General features: G+C 35.6%; 2 protein-coding genes across 2 annotated transcripts in view; both read right to left on the bottom strand.

The window, feature by feature from the left end:
- Window positions 1–6,180, bottom strand: part of LOC107752745 (dihydropyrimidinase-related protein 5-like) — a 15,857-nt gene extending 9,677 nt beyond the window's left edge. The window contains exons 1-2 of the mRNA XM_016568774.1: window positions 6,069–6,180; window positions 2,158–2,426 (exon numbers count right to left, since the gene is read on the bottom strand). Of these exons, the coding sequence (XP_016424260.1) occupies window positions 2,158–2,418 (261 nt within the window). The 5' untranslated portion in view covers window positions 2,419–2,426; window positions 6,069–6,180. The remainder of the gene's footprint in view (window positions 1–2,157; window positions 2,427–6,068) is intronic.
- A 2,448-nt stretch (window positions 6,181–8,628) lies between these two features.
- The window catches only part of LOC107752744 (DNA (cytosine-5)-methyltransferase 3A-like), a 64,898-nt gene continuing 57,125 nt past the window's right edge, over window positions 8,629–16,401 (bottom strand). The window contains exons 17-23 of the mRNA XM_016568773.1: window positions 14,407–14,552; window positions 13,970–14,060; window positions 13,230–13,378; window positions 12,567–12,652; window positions 12,412–12,481; window positions 12,218–12,336; window positions 8,629–11,139 (exon numbers count right to left, since the gene is read on the bottom strand). Of these exons, the coding sequence (XP_016424259.1) occupies window positions 10,998–11,139; window positions 12,218–12,336; window positions 12,412–12,481; window positions 12,567–12,652; window positions 13,230–13,378; window positions 13,970–14,060; window positions 14,407–14,552 (803 nt within the window). The 3' untranslated portion in view covers window positions 8,629–10,997. The remainder of the gene's footprint in view (window positions 11,140–12,217; window positions 12,337–12,411; window positions 12,482–12,566; window positions 12,653–13,229; window positions 13,379–13,969; window positions 14,061–14,406; window positions 14,553–16,401) is intronic.

Here is a 16,401-nt window from a genome sequence, read left to right as displayed (position 1 = left end):
ATATATATATATATAACTGCCTCTTCATTTTATAACACCTCCGCACGGCACTGGTATAAGCCTATATGAGGTATGAGTTGTTGTTGTTGTTGTTTTTTGTTTTTCTGGCCCTGTTTTAAGTCAAAGACAGTGTGGATTATCCACCAAAAATGTTATAAAATAACATTTAACATTCCTCATTTGTAAGTCGCTTTGGATAAAAGCGTCTGCTAAATGACTAAATGTAAATGTATACAATAATAATATGTATTCCTCATAATGCTTTAGCCAACACCACTAATTAATAGCCCACAATATCTGTCTGAGCATAATGTTTTACAGAAAAACACATAATTAGTAGAAGGCTTTTTTCAGTACGAGGAAACAATGATTAACAGTAATTCAACCACAAAAACGGTCCTCTTTAAAAGCATCTCTCAGCTGACACAATCCGGGCAGCTACATCCACTGAAGGGGCGTGTATTTGTGCACCATTGTCTTCCAGCACAATGGCACAAGTGAAAGGCTTTTGCAGCAGTCTTTGCAGCAGTGCTCCTGTATCTATGGAAACAGAATCTGATCTCCATTTGTCTCTGCGCCCGGCGAGTCTCATGGCTGTAGCGGGGAGGAGGGGGGAAGAGAATGCCACTTGTGTTGCCAAGGCTAACAATAACAGCGCCGATAACAACTCTTTATTTGTCATCTCAAAGCCCCCAGCACTCTGGGAATAAGAGCGTGTATGTATTTGTGAGAGTGTATCGAGCCCTGCGGTTGATGGAGGCAGACTGTGAGTGTGCAATGCTCACTCTTGCATCTCAGTGTCTGCTAAGTGACCCATGGGATTTATTTAGGCAGGGCTGCTGAAGCGAGTGCATCACTGCTTTTGAAGTATTTATAAAACAAGAACAAATGAATGTGACATTAAACGGTTGCTACATCACACATCATTTTAGTTCAGATCTTCCACTGTATGAAAACGCTTATCTGAAAAAACTCATATTGCATAAAATTCAATCATACAATGCAAGGAAAATCAAAATACATTTTTGAAAAATTATTTAGGGTACAATACTCTAAGCAGTACTACCATACTAGTTACTTCTGAGGAGAAGAACTTATTGAGTTGTCGTGAGATAATAGGCCCCTGGCAGATGGTGGGAGGCCCCCAAGGTGTGGGGGGTCCGAAGTCAAAAAATCAATTGTTTGCTTCTACTTTTTCTCTATATGCCCCAACTGGAACCACGCTATTTCATCTTAGAAGTGACAAAGCTGAAGCCTTAAGCCATTTTAATAACCTCCCTAGTTCTTTTACATTAGATTTTACATACCTAATGTACATGACATACGGGGGAAAATTAGATATTGTGGCCATGAGTTAAGAATTTGTTCCAACAACTTATTCATTTTTTACACTGTTTTTTGGTAAATTGCCACAATTTATCTAAATTAAAACAAGGAAACAAATTAATAAAACATGGCCACAAATTAATAAGTCTTAGTAGCAAATTCTTACACAATATTTATTTTCTCTTGCTTGTCATGTGTGGTGCTCCATACTAATGAGACAATATAAAACATAATATTTTAGGGCTTTTGACTTTTTAGTGACATTTGAGAAGGAAAAGAAAATGATTTCGAGGCAAGAAAGGATACGAGATTGGTATGTGGCGCAAACCCGATTCAATCCTAAATTTCCCACATGAGTAACACTGACTGTACTCAAAGAATTTACTAACCACTAGGTCACAGACATGGCACAGAAATAGGAAACTGGTGTATGATCAGATCAATTACTTTAAATCTGTATAAAATTAAACACTTATTTAAAATAATTAAATATTATTTTAGCTGGGAATCAAAATATTCATAACCACAGCAACAGTGTTTCAGTTAGGAGACATATCAGTCAACGTAAATCAGTATTTTACTTCTGTAATGTGACATAATTCCAAATGAAACAGGACACAAACTTAGGGTGGGATTTTAACCATTGGGAATTGAATGAATTGAGAGAGGAGGGATTGAAAAATGAGGGCTTGATGATGTCAGCCAAATAAAAATGTTCAGAGGTGGAGCAAGATTTTCTTTAGAATAACATGGACTGATAAGTAATTCCTAGTATGACCAATAACAAATTATGAATGTAAGTCAGTTCTGAGTAAATTCTGACTTTCATACCTTGGTGCCGCTGTAGAAGTCATCCGCGGTGTTGGCGTTCATAAAGCTCTCGTTCAGGTGAACACTGGTGTCTAGGCCACCCGGAAGCACCAGCTTTCCTGTGGCATCTATAACCTTGGCCCCACCTGGGATCATCAGCTCCTTGCCCACTTGCTGGATAATGCCATTCTCGATGTACACATCCGCTTCTTGTGTGAAGTCATCGTTCACCACTTTACCTCCCTTTATAAGAATGCGCACCGTTGCTGAGCTGGAAGACATGGTTCACCCTACGAGAATCCAAAGACAGAGTGTTTATAGAGATGTGTATTATATAACACTACAGGGTCTTTATAACACATTCAGTCATTTTTTGAAATAAATAATACCAATGATTAAGGAAGCATTAAATTGATTAAAAATGACAGTAAATGTTTTTTTTTTCATTATTACAAAATATTTCTATTTCAAATAAATGTTCTATTCAGCAATGATTCCTGAAAAAAATATATTACGGTTTCCACAAAAATATTATGCAGCACAATTGCTTTCAACATTGCTAATAATAAGACATGTTTCTTAAGCACCAAATCAGCAAATTAGAATGATTTCTGAAGGATCATGTGACACTGAAGACTGGAGTAATGATGCTGAAAATTCAGCTTTGCCATCACAGGAATAAATTACATTTTAAAATATATTCAAATAGAAAACAGGTAAGCCTATTTTAAATTGTAATAATACTTCACAAAATTACAGTTTTTACCAGGGCCCAGTCTGTGACCAAAATGGTCGAATATGCGACCATTTTTTGAGAATGTGCGAGTTAAAATTTGACGTGGTCGCATTTGTGCAAGTCCTTGGTCTGCTCTGCTCCATACAGCGCGTGCTGCAGAGCCGCAGCACAGTGTATCAGGAGTCAGATTTCACAGATCACGTGAAGAGACTGATAGAGGTGCTTTCAGTACAAGCGCTTCAGGTGTATCGCCACATCAGCACGAGCACAAAGGTGCGCGCGGCAAAAATGACGTGAAAACAATGATGGATGGAGGATTTGGTTTTCAAGCGAAATATAAAAGTAAAGTAAAAGACCACTTCTTAAACCAGAGAAGGTGAACATGTTGGTTTTCTTGGGAAAAACATGCAAGCACTGTCACCGACAGCCAATTTAGTTTAAATAATCTTTTTGTTTTAATTTTGAAAAGGCTGTTATCTTTGCTGTTTAGCTCACGTTACGTTATGGAGGCTTTCTTTTAATTTTCTTATTTATTTGATTCCACTGTGTTTTCTAAACTTTCTGTAATTTATTAGTCGATATATATTACAGCATATGTGGTGTGGGCCATGCATTATCTTATTTTTGTTAATAAACGTTATATATGCTAGTTTGTCATTGCACCGTTTTATTTTTGATGTGCTTTTCATTAAGAATAACAATGAATCCATCTTTCAAGCATTTGTTTTAGTCTTAAAAAGTGAAAGGTGTAAAGATGTAAGCACAACAGAAAATTATCTGTTCTTGTAAAACGTGACATTAAGATCGCAAATTCGAAGAGGTTTAAAAAGAGGTTAAAAGAGGAACTCCCGTTTACAAAATTCATATCATAAATAATACTGATGAAAAAGAATGGGTTGAATGTTAATCCCACATTTGTTACCATAACTATTAACTATGATTACGGAAAAACTATTCATCAGCATGCATTGATTAATCTCATGTTGTAGCAAAAAAAAATAAAAATAAAAAGTGTGATTAAATCATGTGCTGGGGCAACCAACTGAGAAAGTTTGTCGCACCAGCGCGACCAGTGGAAAGAATGAGTCTAGAGCCCTGTTTACTGTATTTTACCAAACATATGAAGCCTATTAAATCATTTAAAAACAATTTTAGTTACTATAGAAATTTCCAGAAATTTTCCACTATATTGAGATTATAGTGACTGATACTTCCAGGTTTTCCATGACCATGGGAAGTGGGAACCCTGTTTATATAATAACATACACCCCATACTTTTGGAATGACATCACATGTCTCAACAGAGAGCTTGCAGCAATCCATTTTTCCATATTTGGGCTATGGAAACCAACTACGTATGTCCTTACTTGATGTCCAAACAGGATCAATCATTCATATCACAGCCCAAATGTTCCACAACATTAGTTTAAAGAGGTTGCAAAGCATTACGCCATTCAAGAATCTCACTTTAGCGGGTAAACTGACACCAACATGTGTGATTATCGTCAGCTTGGCATGATTAGTCACATTATCGAGCCTTTAACATGGTAATTACATGTGAACATGTTAATTATTCATGACACATTAAAGCAATTTCAGCACTGCAACAAACGTTCCAGTAATGTTGATTCAACAAAACCTCAACATCCAACACACTACAGAAACAGGGTGTGGAATTCATATTAAATGCTCAAAAATGATCAGAGCAATTGTGACCCAGATTTTCCAGCGTTGCATGTGCAGGGATGTGGGATTGTGTAGGCTAGCAGCTGTTACTGTACATTCCCTGCAGCACCGCACTTCCTTATGATCTAATCCCAAGTGAAAGCGTGCATGCGAGTCTATGCTGCAAAGTGAGTCGGGGGCAGGTGGGTGCGGCATATTCACAGTATGGTGCTGCCCAGGGTTCCCCCCACCCCCCTGTTCTGAGCCCCTGATGGTGAATGGCGTGTGTGTATGTGAGCAAGGAGGGGCTACTATGGAGCTGGAGAATAAGGGTGTGTCCTCAGACATCCTACTATAAAAAGAAACAGTACAGTGCATGAGCTACATCTGTCCTGTCCTCACAACACAGCCCGAAGAAAAATTATTGGAGCATTTGTTCCTCGCCATGACTCATGGAGGCCTTCCTCAGGAATGAATGACCCACTTTTGAACCGTGCCATATTCCATGAGATCCAGATGGCACTCTTCTGGGTAGCATGAAGTACATGAAAACTTCAGATCTTTCTTGTGGAAACAACTTCCATTCAGTAAAACAGGATGGGATATTCAGTGCAATTTGAACTATTAGAGCAGAAAGAATAAGTGCAATAAACAGAATACATATATTCTACATTTAACATTTAATTTTAAATATATGTATTTAATTTTAAATTGAATAAATAATATTTAAATAATTTAAAATTATATATTGTTTTAGACAATAAATTTACATTTAAAATAATATTTACATTATATTAAATCAAATATTAATTGTGCCAATGGGGAAAATAAATGGAATGGAAAAACAGGAAGAATTGGTGCAATATATGTAATATACATCATTTCAAATATTATTTTAAATTGCATAAAGATATTTTAAATTATATACTGTATTACACAATTTATATAATTTAAAATATTTTAACATTTATTTATTATATTATATTATTTACATTTTTATGCTGAAATGTTCATTGCAGTAAAATTAAAGGAATGAAAAGAGAAATTATCTATCTATCTATCTATCTCTCTATATATATATATATATATATTATTTCTGAATTTTCACTACACAACACATTCAATATGTCTCAAGGCATCAAGAAATGCCAACGTGCGTTGGTTTTTCAACATTTATAAGGATATCACAACGGCTTCATAAGGGAAATATCAGATGTCTGGCGAGAGCTCGCGTTTAATCGTGTTTATTGCTGGTGGGCTCGAGCTGTTTATGGACATTGGACATAACTTACGACATCCACATTGATCGGCTAGATTATTAAATATCGTTCAATCGATAGTTAAACAATTACCAACCCACATTAGGAATGATATACGGGAAACACGAGACACAAACAAGACTGGGAGATTCTTTCCATACCACAAAATTACACGATTCCGAGCCAAGCAATATATCTCTGTGCTAGTCAGCGAGGAGTTTCTGAAAATATCTTACAAATGAATGCAAAATAGAGAGGCATAGTGCACTTACTTCCTTTGTTATATCCTTAAAAAGCGCTTTTCCTTCACTTGTGAACAATAAAGCCTGTTATACGGCAGGCAGATGCTTCGGTTGGTCCAGCCCGGTAAACCTTACGCTTGCAGCAGCATCCAGACTGTGAGAGCCGGCGCTGACCAATCACAGGAGAGATCCACAGCGATGGCCTCAGCAGCGGCCAATGGTATTGCAGTATGGGCGTGTCCTGTCGTCAGTGGTACGTACCATTTATACAGATTTATAGGGGATGGAACTGGATCATTATGTCAATGTGGCAACCGTGCTAACTAGACGATGAAGTACTATTTTTTTTAGCGTTTTTTATGTATGTTAATATAAAATGTACAAATATAAATTATTATGCATAACATAGATATACAAAGTATTATATATATTTAACTAAAATACCATAGATATTGTAAAAATATCATCATTAATCAAATATATTTCTTTTTATTATTACTAAATATATACACGAATAAACTAACACAATTATTTAAAAGTGTATATATAGTTGTGTCCATATACTTATGCTTATAATAAATATAATGTTTTTTTTAAATGTTGTCGTTTCCAGAATGTAACCATTATATATAATACAGATACACAAAGTATTACATATATGCAAAATACTAAATTATAAAAAAAAATCTACATTATTCAAATACATTTATTACATATTAATATTCATATATATACTTCCTAGCATATAATATACTCTATATAATATACCCTAGAATACAATATACCAATACTCATATTCACACACAAACACACACACACACACATGTATATATGCAGTCACGTGAAGTGTAAACATGACTTCAAGAGGTATTTTATGACCATGTACACATGCACATTTGTGCAATGCAGTGCATCACTAATGTCTTCTGATATGTAGATTGCATGGACGAGGCTGATGATGATGGTGATGATGATGTAGACTCATCCCATTTGGACCATATCGAGGGTGTCACACAAAGGGGCGACCAAGCCCTTACTCTACACAACACATTCAATATGTCTCAAGGCATCAAGAAATGCCAACGTGCGTTGGTTTTTCAACATTTATAAGGATATCACAACGGCTTCATAAGGGAAATATCAGATGTCTGGCGAGAGCTCGCGTTTAATCGTGTTTATTGCTGGTGGGCTCGAGCTGTTTATGGACATTGGACATAACTTACGACATCCACATTGATCGGCTAGATTATTAAATATCGTTCAATCGATAGTTAAACAATCAAATACTCATATACACACACAAACACACACACACACACACACACACACATATATATATATATATATATATATATATACATACATACACACACACACACAGGTGCATCTTCATTTTTTTTGTAACTTATTTCAAAAAGTGACACTTTCATATTTTCTAGATTCATTACATGTAAAGAAAAACATTTCAAACGTTTTTTTTATTTATTTTGATGATTAGAGCTTACAGCTCTCATGAATAAAGTATGTTCATTTATGCACTCAATACTTGGCCGGGGCTCCTTTAGCATAAATTCCAGCATCAGTGAGGTGTGGCATGGAAGCGATCAGCCTGTTGCACTGCTCAGGCACTGTTGAGCCTTCAGCTCGACCAGGAGGGAACAGTTAATGAAAAAGTCTGTGAAAGTGATTTTGTGCCTCTTTGAGATGGCACAATAATATGCCGTTCACTTGCAGAACGCAAGCTTCTAGAGGGCACATAACTCTGAAGTACTAAATTTAGGTAAAGGGGTGCAGAGTCATGAAGAATGTGGCAAAGTCGTCAGCTGTTAAGAGTTGATGAAGGAGGGGGAGGAGGAGGACAAAGGAGGGAGGAAAATGTTTTAAAGAGCATGCGAGAGTTAGGCGAATTGTTAAATATTAATATTAAAGGATGTGTAATAGTAATATTAATATTACGCATCCTTTCCAGAATATTATATTGAAACATTCGATACAAATAATACATTTTTAGAAGTTAAATGTTATTTAACTAATAATGATATACAATTAATAATTTACTTAATAATCACATATAATTTTATGGTAAATACTTGCAAAGAAAACACAACTTTTTCACAAAAAACAATACATTTATTCAAGTGTTCTCCAGCACAAGTACATAAGGAGCCTTTTTTTCTTCGTTCTGGGCACATAACGAAAGAAAGGGGGAGAGGTGGTGAATGATTGCTACATTTGCTGTATGAGCTGATTGCAAAAGAAGAGAAGGCTTGAAAAAAGTTTATATGACACAACAGAGGTCACAAATATCAACAGTGTCACCGAGATATACAGAGATCCTGTTAGGAGAGCAAACAAGAGGCTGTTACAGCCAAATATTTATATATATATATATATATATATATATATATACCCAAATAAAGCAAATGAAATTTAACAAAACAGAAATCTAAAAAAAAAAAAAATGAAACAAAAGAAGATGGAGGGCTGGATATATGGCATGGAATGTAGGACTTAGAAGCAATTCTGCCTGGATATTAAGCAAGTACATGTTAACAGCAAAACTACATTTTTTTGTTGTTGTTTTTTTTCAATTTCCCATTATGAGTACATGATTTCCCACAGATAAGCACCAACTACAGCAATGTCTATTCTAAAACAATATAAGAATCTTTCATCATTTATCATTATTTTTTTCAAGTACAAAGTTAAAATGCCTTTGTTAATATCTTTATATGAGAGAGTAAAATAATAGTGCTTCTCCAATACTACAAGAAACAATCGAGAGAAAAAAAAAAAACAGTCATTATCAAGACAGGTTTATTTATTTTCCAAATAATATATTTTTCTCAATTAGATAAAATGTTTAGCACCTTATGAAACACCTACAATCCCTCTCTTAGTACTTAAAACAAGAATTAAAAAGCAAATCGAAACACACTTTTGTATGTAGGGCTGTGCAGTAAAGATGGGACTGTTAAAATCACTTAGCGAACTCATTCTTTAGTTTGATCCTCCGTTCGACACATATAAATATGAATTACAAAAGACACCCTGCTGCTTTATAGCTTATGTCAATTAGCCTGTTGCCATTTTGTCAATTACCCCCCTCTTGCGATTTGAGTGCTGTTTTGATTCTATGATATATATTAGCAAAGAATTATATTTGTACATCTCACAGGTCATTAAAAAAAGCAACAGACAATTTCTATGTACAAAATGTACAAAAAGAAACAAATCTGGGCGTTGATAAAATTGGGAACATAATAAAAGCAACTTTGCTGAACGTGACAAATGTTAAGGTATGTAAGCAGTGCAATGCCTTAAATTTAAAAAAAGCGCCTAACAAGGATTTCATTAGAGCCCGACCGTTTCTAACCAGATTCACAAATTTAGCCTATATAGCTTGCGTGATAACTAAATTATTGACATGGTCAACATTCACCATTGGCAAACATAATAATGTTTTCAGATCTACGCTAGGGACCAGACGTATTTAACCCCATCCAACTACTTTTCCTACAGGGATACTTAACACACTCACTTTGGGATTATACAGCGGTAAAAACCGTGAGCAGACACTATACTGTATCTCATGTAGCACATGGAAACATGAGAGGGGTGCTACTGGAATTCGGCCCCTTCACCACCGGCACGACAGATGGATTTATTCTATCCTAGCTCATTCGTTCACATCTATTGGCACAGCCCTACTGTACACAACAAAGTATTACCTTATATAACGGCAAGAGTTTCACATCATTAAACATAACTGAAAAAAAAGAACAATTCACAAGAATCAAGGAGAAAGATTTAAAAAAATATCAAAGAAATAAAGAAGTATACATATACAAAAGTGCTCGATATTGTTGGTAACACAGCACAAAAAAATTGCTATTAAAAGGTAGAAGAACATTGTGAAGCCGCACCTTTATAGTTTTGCACCTGACTGAGAATAGCCTGCGGACGCCGCAGTTGAAGGCTGATTCACCTGGCCGGCAAAATGACAAAACGACCGACGCCATCCTTCCTGCGGCCGCCACGCGCGCTAAGAGTTGTACAGTAATGATTCTGGCCTGTGTGACACTAGAAAAAAAGTAGCTCACCACAGCCTTTGATTTCAAAGTATGGATGACAAAAACATCACCGCCCATGTGGCTGGTTTCATGCATTCGGATTGCAGGCATACTGAAGAAAGCAGGCGTGTGTTTTTTCTTTTTTTGAAAAGAGCACCAGAGAATATTGTACAAAAAGGCTGTAAAAGATATAAAATGAGATGTGGCAGACCTTTTTTTTTTTTTTAAGGTTTCAGTCGTTCGTTTTCCCTGACGATGGTACAAAACGTGACCCCATGATCTTGTTTCGAGTAGTAGCACCACATGAGTTGCAATGTTTTTCACCACCTTCAAGCACCATATTGTCACCTATTACAGTAGTACCTTTATTACCTTCAGTTGTGTATAGAAACTGTAAACAAAGAGGTATTTGTGATCTGGTGTTTTGGATTGGTTAAGACAGAGCTCCCCTGACACTAAGAGAAAACTTTTTTTTCAAGGCTCAGACGCGCACCGCGAGAATTAGATCGATCCGCGACCCGACAGTCGAAAAACTCAGGAGGCGAACTGAATGCGATTTCCGTCTCAACTAATTTCTCGTTTCTGCCTCGAATTGTTACATCGTCTCTCAGTGCCTTAAAAGGAGGCCATGTCTCAAGTATAGCTTGCACACATAAATCAAATACTGGATAACACTGCTAAAAAGTAAAATGAATAATACAAAAAATTAAATAGAATTAAAAAAAAAGAGTCAATTATTCCAAACCAGAAGAAAAAAACCGAAACAAAACATAAAATAACTTTTTTTTTTCTGATGTCGAACTTGCAAATAACATACGAGAGCTTGCTTTCGAAGCTCTTGGTATTACATCGGTTTAGATTTTTCTCATCTGTACTGGATTTGAGTTCAGATGCAGGCGAAGTACTCTTTGAGTGGTGCAAACAAGTGACGGATGACCGGGACGCTCCACGACCTTCCCAGCAGCCTCTGCCTGGCCAGACGACTCATGTTCGACACGTCTGTGTAATGGACAGGGAAGCCGAACACCCTGATAAGAAGTGAAAAGGGCAGAAAGTTCGTTTAAATGTATTCACAAGTGCAACACTCTTGTGATGTGAATAGACAGATGATGAATACTCTAGAACAGTTTATTGCTATTTTTGTTTTAAAGATAGAGAATATACAGGACACAATAAAGGACATTAAATTGATCAAATATGATAGTAAGTTTTTTTGCAAAAAATCTATTTCAAATAAATGCTGTTCTTTTACACAAACAAACACTGTATAATATAATACAAGGAATGGTTTTAGCATATTAGAATAGATCAGGTGACAGGATGCTGAAAATTCAGCTTTGCCATCACAGCAATAAATTATATTTTAAAGTATATTCAAATAGGAAACAGTTACTTTAAATTGTAATAATATTACAGTTTTAAACGTTGCTGGTTATGTGTGGCTTTAAAAGAAAATTCTTTCTGTTAGAAAAATTTGGAAAAGTCGCTATATAAACATCTGTGTTAATTTAGCATCATTGGGATATTATTATATTCTTTATTAATATTTGAATTAGTTTTTATTTTTATATTTTGTTTTCATTTTCATTAAAGTTTGGGTAATTTTGTTGTGTGTTTTTGTCATTTTTATTACTATTATTATTTATTTTTTTTAATTTTAACAAAAAAAAAAAGTTTTTTTTTTTTTCAGTTTTAGTTTGTTATTTTAGTACATTAAGTTCAACTAAATGAAGCAACAATGTGTTGACTTTCTTTTCTGTCTTAACTGTCCACTTGTGTTTGAATCTCCAAAAAGCCAGGTTAAAATATACCAAAACAGGAAGAAAACTGTGTTTGTCAAGCCATTTCATGGTGTATATCTATGTTTATATCAATGTATGGATTACATAAGACATGTCTCATTGTATTGATATGTAGTCATATTCTGTTCTACTGAGTAGGATATGGTTTCAGTGAGCTAGTAGACGACAGATGATTCAATCAATATAAGATAAAACTCACTGTTCACTGAAGCGGGCCCTCGAGATCTCTCTGTTGAACAAATGTCACATTTACATTTACATTTGGACTTACAGCTTAGAACTTTTTAAAGGCATTTCGTCATACCTCTCCATCTCAGTGCACCACAGGATGTCCTCTTTTTCATTCATGAAGACAGGGAAGTGCTGGTCTTTGCCCTGCTTTATGGAATTTGACCGAGTGGTGATGGTCCGCACTTTATCAAACTATAAAAAATGTGTAAAGAAACTGATTTAAACTGCTTCATCCAGAAATCAATCGAGGGTTGGTCTAAGAAGTACCTTAGCTGTCCTGCCATGCTCCAAACAGTCTTGAAGGTCCAGTTTATCAGTGCACATGGCGGTCAACGGTCTGAGAAGAAAAGGAAATAGAGAAGTAAAATGATAAAGTGAGAGATTAAATAATGAAATGAATGAAGAGTCCATGTCCAACTAACCTGTTCATGCCAGGCAGGTTACCCCAAAAGTAGCGAGCTCTGTGGGCAGCAGACACCTCCTTGGCATCGATCATCACTGGGTTGCACTATGATACATAAACAAATAAATGTCAAAATAAATAAATTAGTGCCGTCAAACGATTAATCGCATTCAAAATGATAGTTTTTGTTTACATAATATATGTGTGTGTACTGTGTCTATTTATTATGTATATATTAATACACACTCATACAGTATATATTTTGAATATATTTACACATGTATTTACATGTACATATTTATATAATTTATATTATAAATAAATATATATTTTAAATTCGAATATAATTCGAATTTTGATAATATTTAAGTACAAAATTCGAATTTAGTTTTTCAGCCATTTTGACAGCCCTAGTACACACACATATATTACGTAAACAAAAACTTTTACTTTGGATGCGATTAATCATGATTAATCGTTTGACAGCACTAAAATAAATAGATAATAAAATATATCCAAAACCTTAGTAATATTGACTCTAGCAAGCATATAATGGGTTCATTCGTTTCTACACAGCAGGTCATTTTACCACTAGGTGGCAGCAAAACCTACTGGTTTATATTAAAGCCCCACTGACAGTATAAGACAAATTCAGCACAGCTTAATCATCATGTTCAAACACCTCTAAAAAGCGAGAGATGTCCCTCTTGTCGCTGACACCCATGGCCACCACATTCTCAAAGAGCCAGAAGAATGGCCTGTTATCTCGCTCTTTAGGTCGGGCCTCATGTAACAGCCGGTAAAACTCGAAGAAGAGTCGACCCGTGCCCTCTGAAAGACAAAAAGCAAGATTGAAAAACATTACGAAAACTCAATATGACAATTATCATAAAAATGTACAAATATACGAGCTGTGTTATAAATACAACTGAGATATACAGTACGCTACCATTCAAAAGTTTGTGGGCGGTAATATTTTTGAAAAAAGTCTCACCAAAGGATGCATTTATTTGATAATACTGTAAAATGTAATTACTTAAAGTATTATTATTATTATTTAGAGAAACTGTTTTCTATTTTAATATACTTTAAAATGTAATTTATTCCTGTAATGGCAAAACTGAATTTTCAGCAGACATTACTTCAGCGTCAGATTCTAATACGCTGATTTGGTGCTCAAGAAACATTTCTTAATCTTATTATTATCAATGTTGAAAACAGTTGTGATGCTTAATATTTTTGTGGAAACCATGATACATTTTTTCCAGGATACTTTGACGAATAAAATGTTTAAAAGAACAGCATTTTTGAATTAGAAATATTTTGTAGTCTTATGGACACCAATCTTTTAAATGGTATTTGAAAGTGTAAACACTAATACTAAAGACTAAGGCTAGAACACACAGCTGAATAAACTCCTACCGTAGAGACCTTTTCTTGCAGGATTCACTATTGACAAGTCATTGCACGGACTTCCACCGATGACGAGATCGAAAGGACCCCATTCCTGAATCTGTGGATGATACAGAAGAACAAATTAGACAAAGGAAAAAAAAAACAATAAATAGATTGATCAATATGAAATATTGTGGACGTAATCAAGCAGGAACCTATATCGTACAAAGACAAAAAAATACCATTCATTCAAATGGGTACGGTGACAGTTTTACCCTGAAGATTTATGATACCACTACTCTCAAAAGTTATAGTTAATGGTCAAAAGTTATGAAGATTTTAGTTTTTGTGCAGTATATAAGAGCTGTACTTAAAGAAATTGCCAAGTTACCAAGATGGTCACCAAATGTAGACTTGATTTCAAATAACTTCAACAGTAAACTGAGGTGAAGGATGATACTCACGTTTTTATGGGTGACGTTTCTCACATCACCCACGTACATGATGTGTCCCTGGTGCCGAACGATGCCCACAGTGATGGAGTCCTCGCACACTTCTGAGGCCACGTAACGCTCCACCTGGATACCCAGCTCCTTCAGAACCAGCAGCCCTGGCATAATCACAAACACCATGACAATCTACAACTAAGTTGTTTATTTTATTTTTGCTAATTATTGGACTGTTTTATTGAAGTACGCAAGTACTAGTGATTAGTCACATGGCATTTACAGCCTTGGCTCAAAACAACCCGCTGCAGAACCGAGCACCATTAACAAAGATGGCGGATTTCATATCACATTCTTCGAGGTGGTCGTATGCCAGCCAAAAAAAAACGGGAATGCTAACAGATACTTTTCTTCAATTATTATAGATGTCCTTGCTTCAAACACACAAATGATGCCCAAAAATCCTGTTGAAATTGGAAGTTTGCTAAGGTTTAGTTCATTCCTGAATTAAGATTTCCTGATAATTTACTCACCCCCATGTCACGCACACTTCTGAGGCCACGTAACGCTCCACCTGGATACCCAGCTCCTTCAGAACCAGCAGCCCTGGCATAATCACAAACACCATGACAATCTACAACTAAGTTGTTTATTTTATTTTTGCTAATTATTGGACTGTTTTATTGAAGTACGCAAGTACTAGTGATTAGTCACATGGCATTTACAGCCTTGGCTCAAAACAACCCGCTGCAGAACCGAGCACCATTAACAAAGATGGCGGATTTCATATCACATTCTTCGAGGTGGTCGTATGCCAGCCAAAAAAAAACGGGAATGCTAACAGATACTTTTCTTCAATTATTATAGATGTCCTTGCTTCAAACACACAAATGATGCCCAAAAATCCTGTTGAAATTGGAAGTTTGCTAAGGTTTAGTTCATTCCTGAATTAAGATTTCCTGATAATTTACTCACCCCCATGTCATCGAAGATGTTCATGTCTTTCTTTCTTCAGTCGAAAAGAAATTAAAGTTTTTAAGGAAAACATTCCAGGATTTTCTCCATATAGTGGACTTCAATGGGAGCTAGTGGGTTGAAGGTCCACGCTTCAAAGGGCTCTACACGATCCTAGCCGAGGAATAAGGGTCTTATATAGCGAAATGATTGGTCATTTTCTAAAAAGAAACACAAATGTATATACTTTTTAACCACAAATGCTCATCTTGCACTAGCTCTGCGATGCGCGTCTACGGCTTCACACATGACGTAGTCGAGTTGGAAAAGTCACATGTCGTTAGTTCTTCGTCTGTGTACTCTGGTTCAAAAAGGTAGGGTAGGGCGAAAAAATCCATCTCATTTTCTCCTCCAACTTCAAAATCATCCGACATCTTTTTTTTAACCTTTTTTTGTTTGACTTTACACGTTCGCTTTGTAAACACTGGGTCGGTACTTATGCTTATGACACGCGTGACCTTTCCAACGTGATTATGAAATGCGAGAAGTAGAGCTAGTGCAAGATAGGGTTGTGACGGTGAGGAAATTTTCCCACCGGTTAATCGACGTGTGACAACACCAGTAATGCCGGCATAACCGCGGGGGCGTTCCCTCTTTTCCTTGCTTTCCTTCGCTTTTAAATAGCTTGTAAAAGTGGCATGAGCATTTTACTTTCACTTTCAAATAGCGGCAATTCGGAGTAAAGCAATTGTTCGTTTGAATTTTCCCTCTTTTCCTCGCTTTCCTTCGCTTTTAAATAGCTTAAAAGCGCCTTGCGCATTTTACAATTGCATTAAATGGACACGAACAATTGTTTGAATGCAACAACAAAATACAACGTCAAACTCACTTTAGCTTATATATAAAACATAGAACTTTTATTAACAAAACGAATAAAAATACACCATGCTATAGGGAAGGCTATGCCTAATATAAAATAACTTATATAAAGTTTAAATAGGTATACAAAACTGGAAATAAGTAAACATGTATAATATATAACCAAATAAATAAGAATGA

Source organism: Sinocyclocheilus rhinocerous, unplaced genomic scaffold, assembly GCF_001515625.1.
Source record: "Sinocyclocheilus rhinocerous isolate Xijiao unplaced genomic scaffold, SAMN03320098_v1.1 scaffold61, whole genome shotgun sequence".
NCBI lineage: Eukaryota > Metazoa > Chordata > Actinopteri > Cypriniformes > Cyprinidae > Sinocyclocheilus > Sinocyclocheilus rhinocerous.
This window is presented reverse-complemented; position numbering and strand designations above follow the sequence as displayed.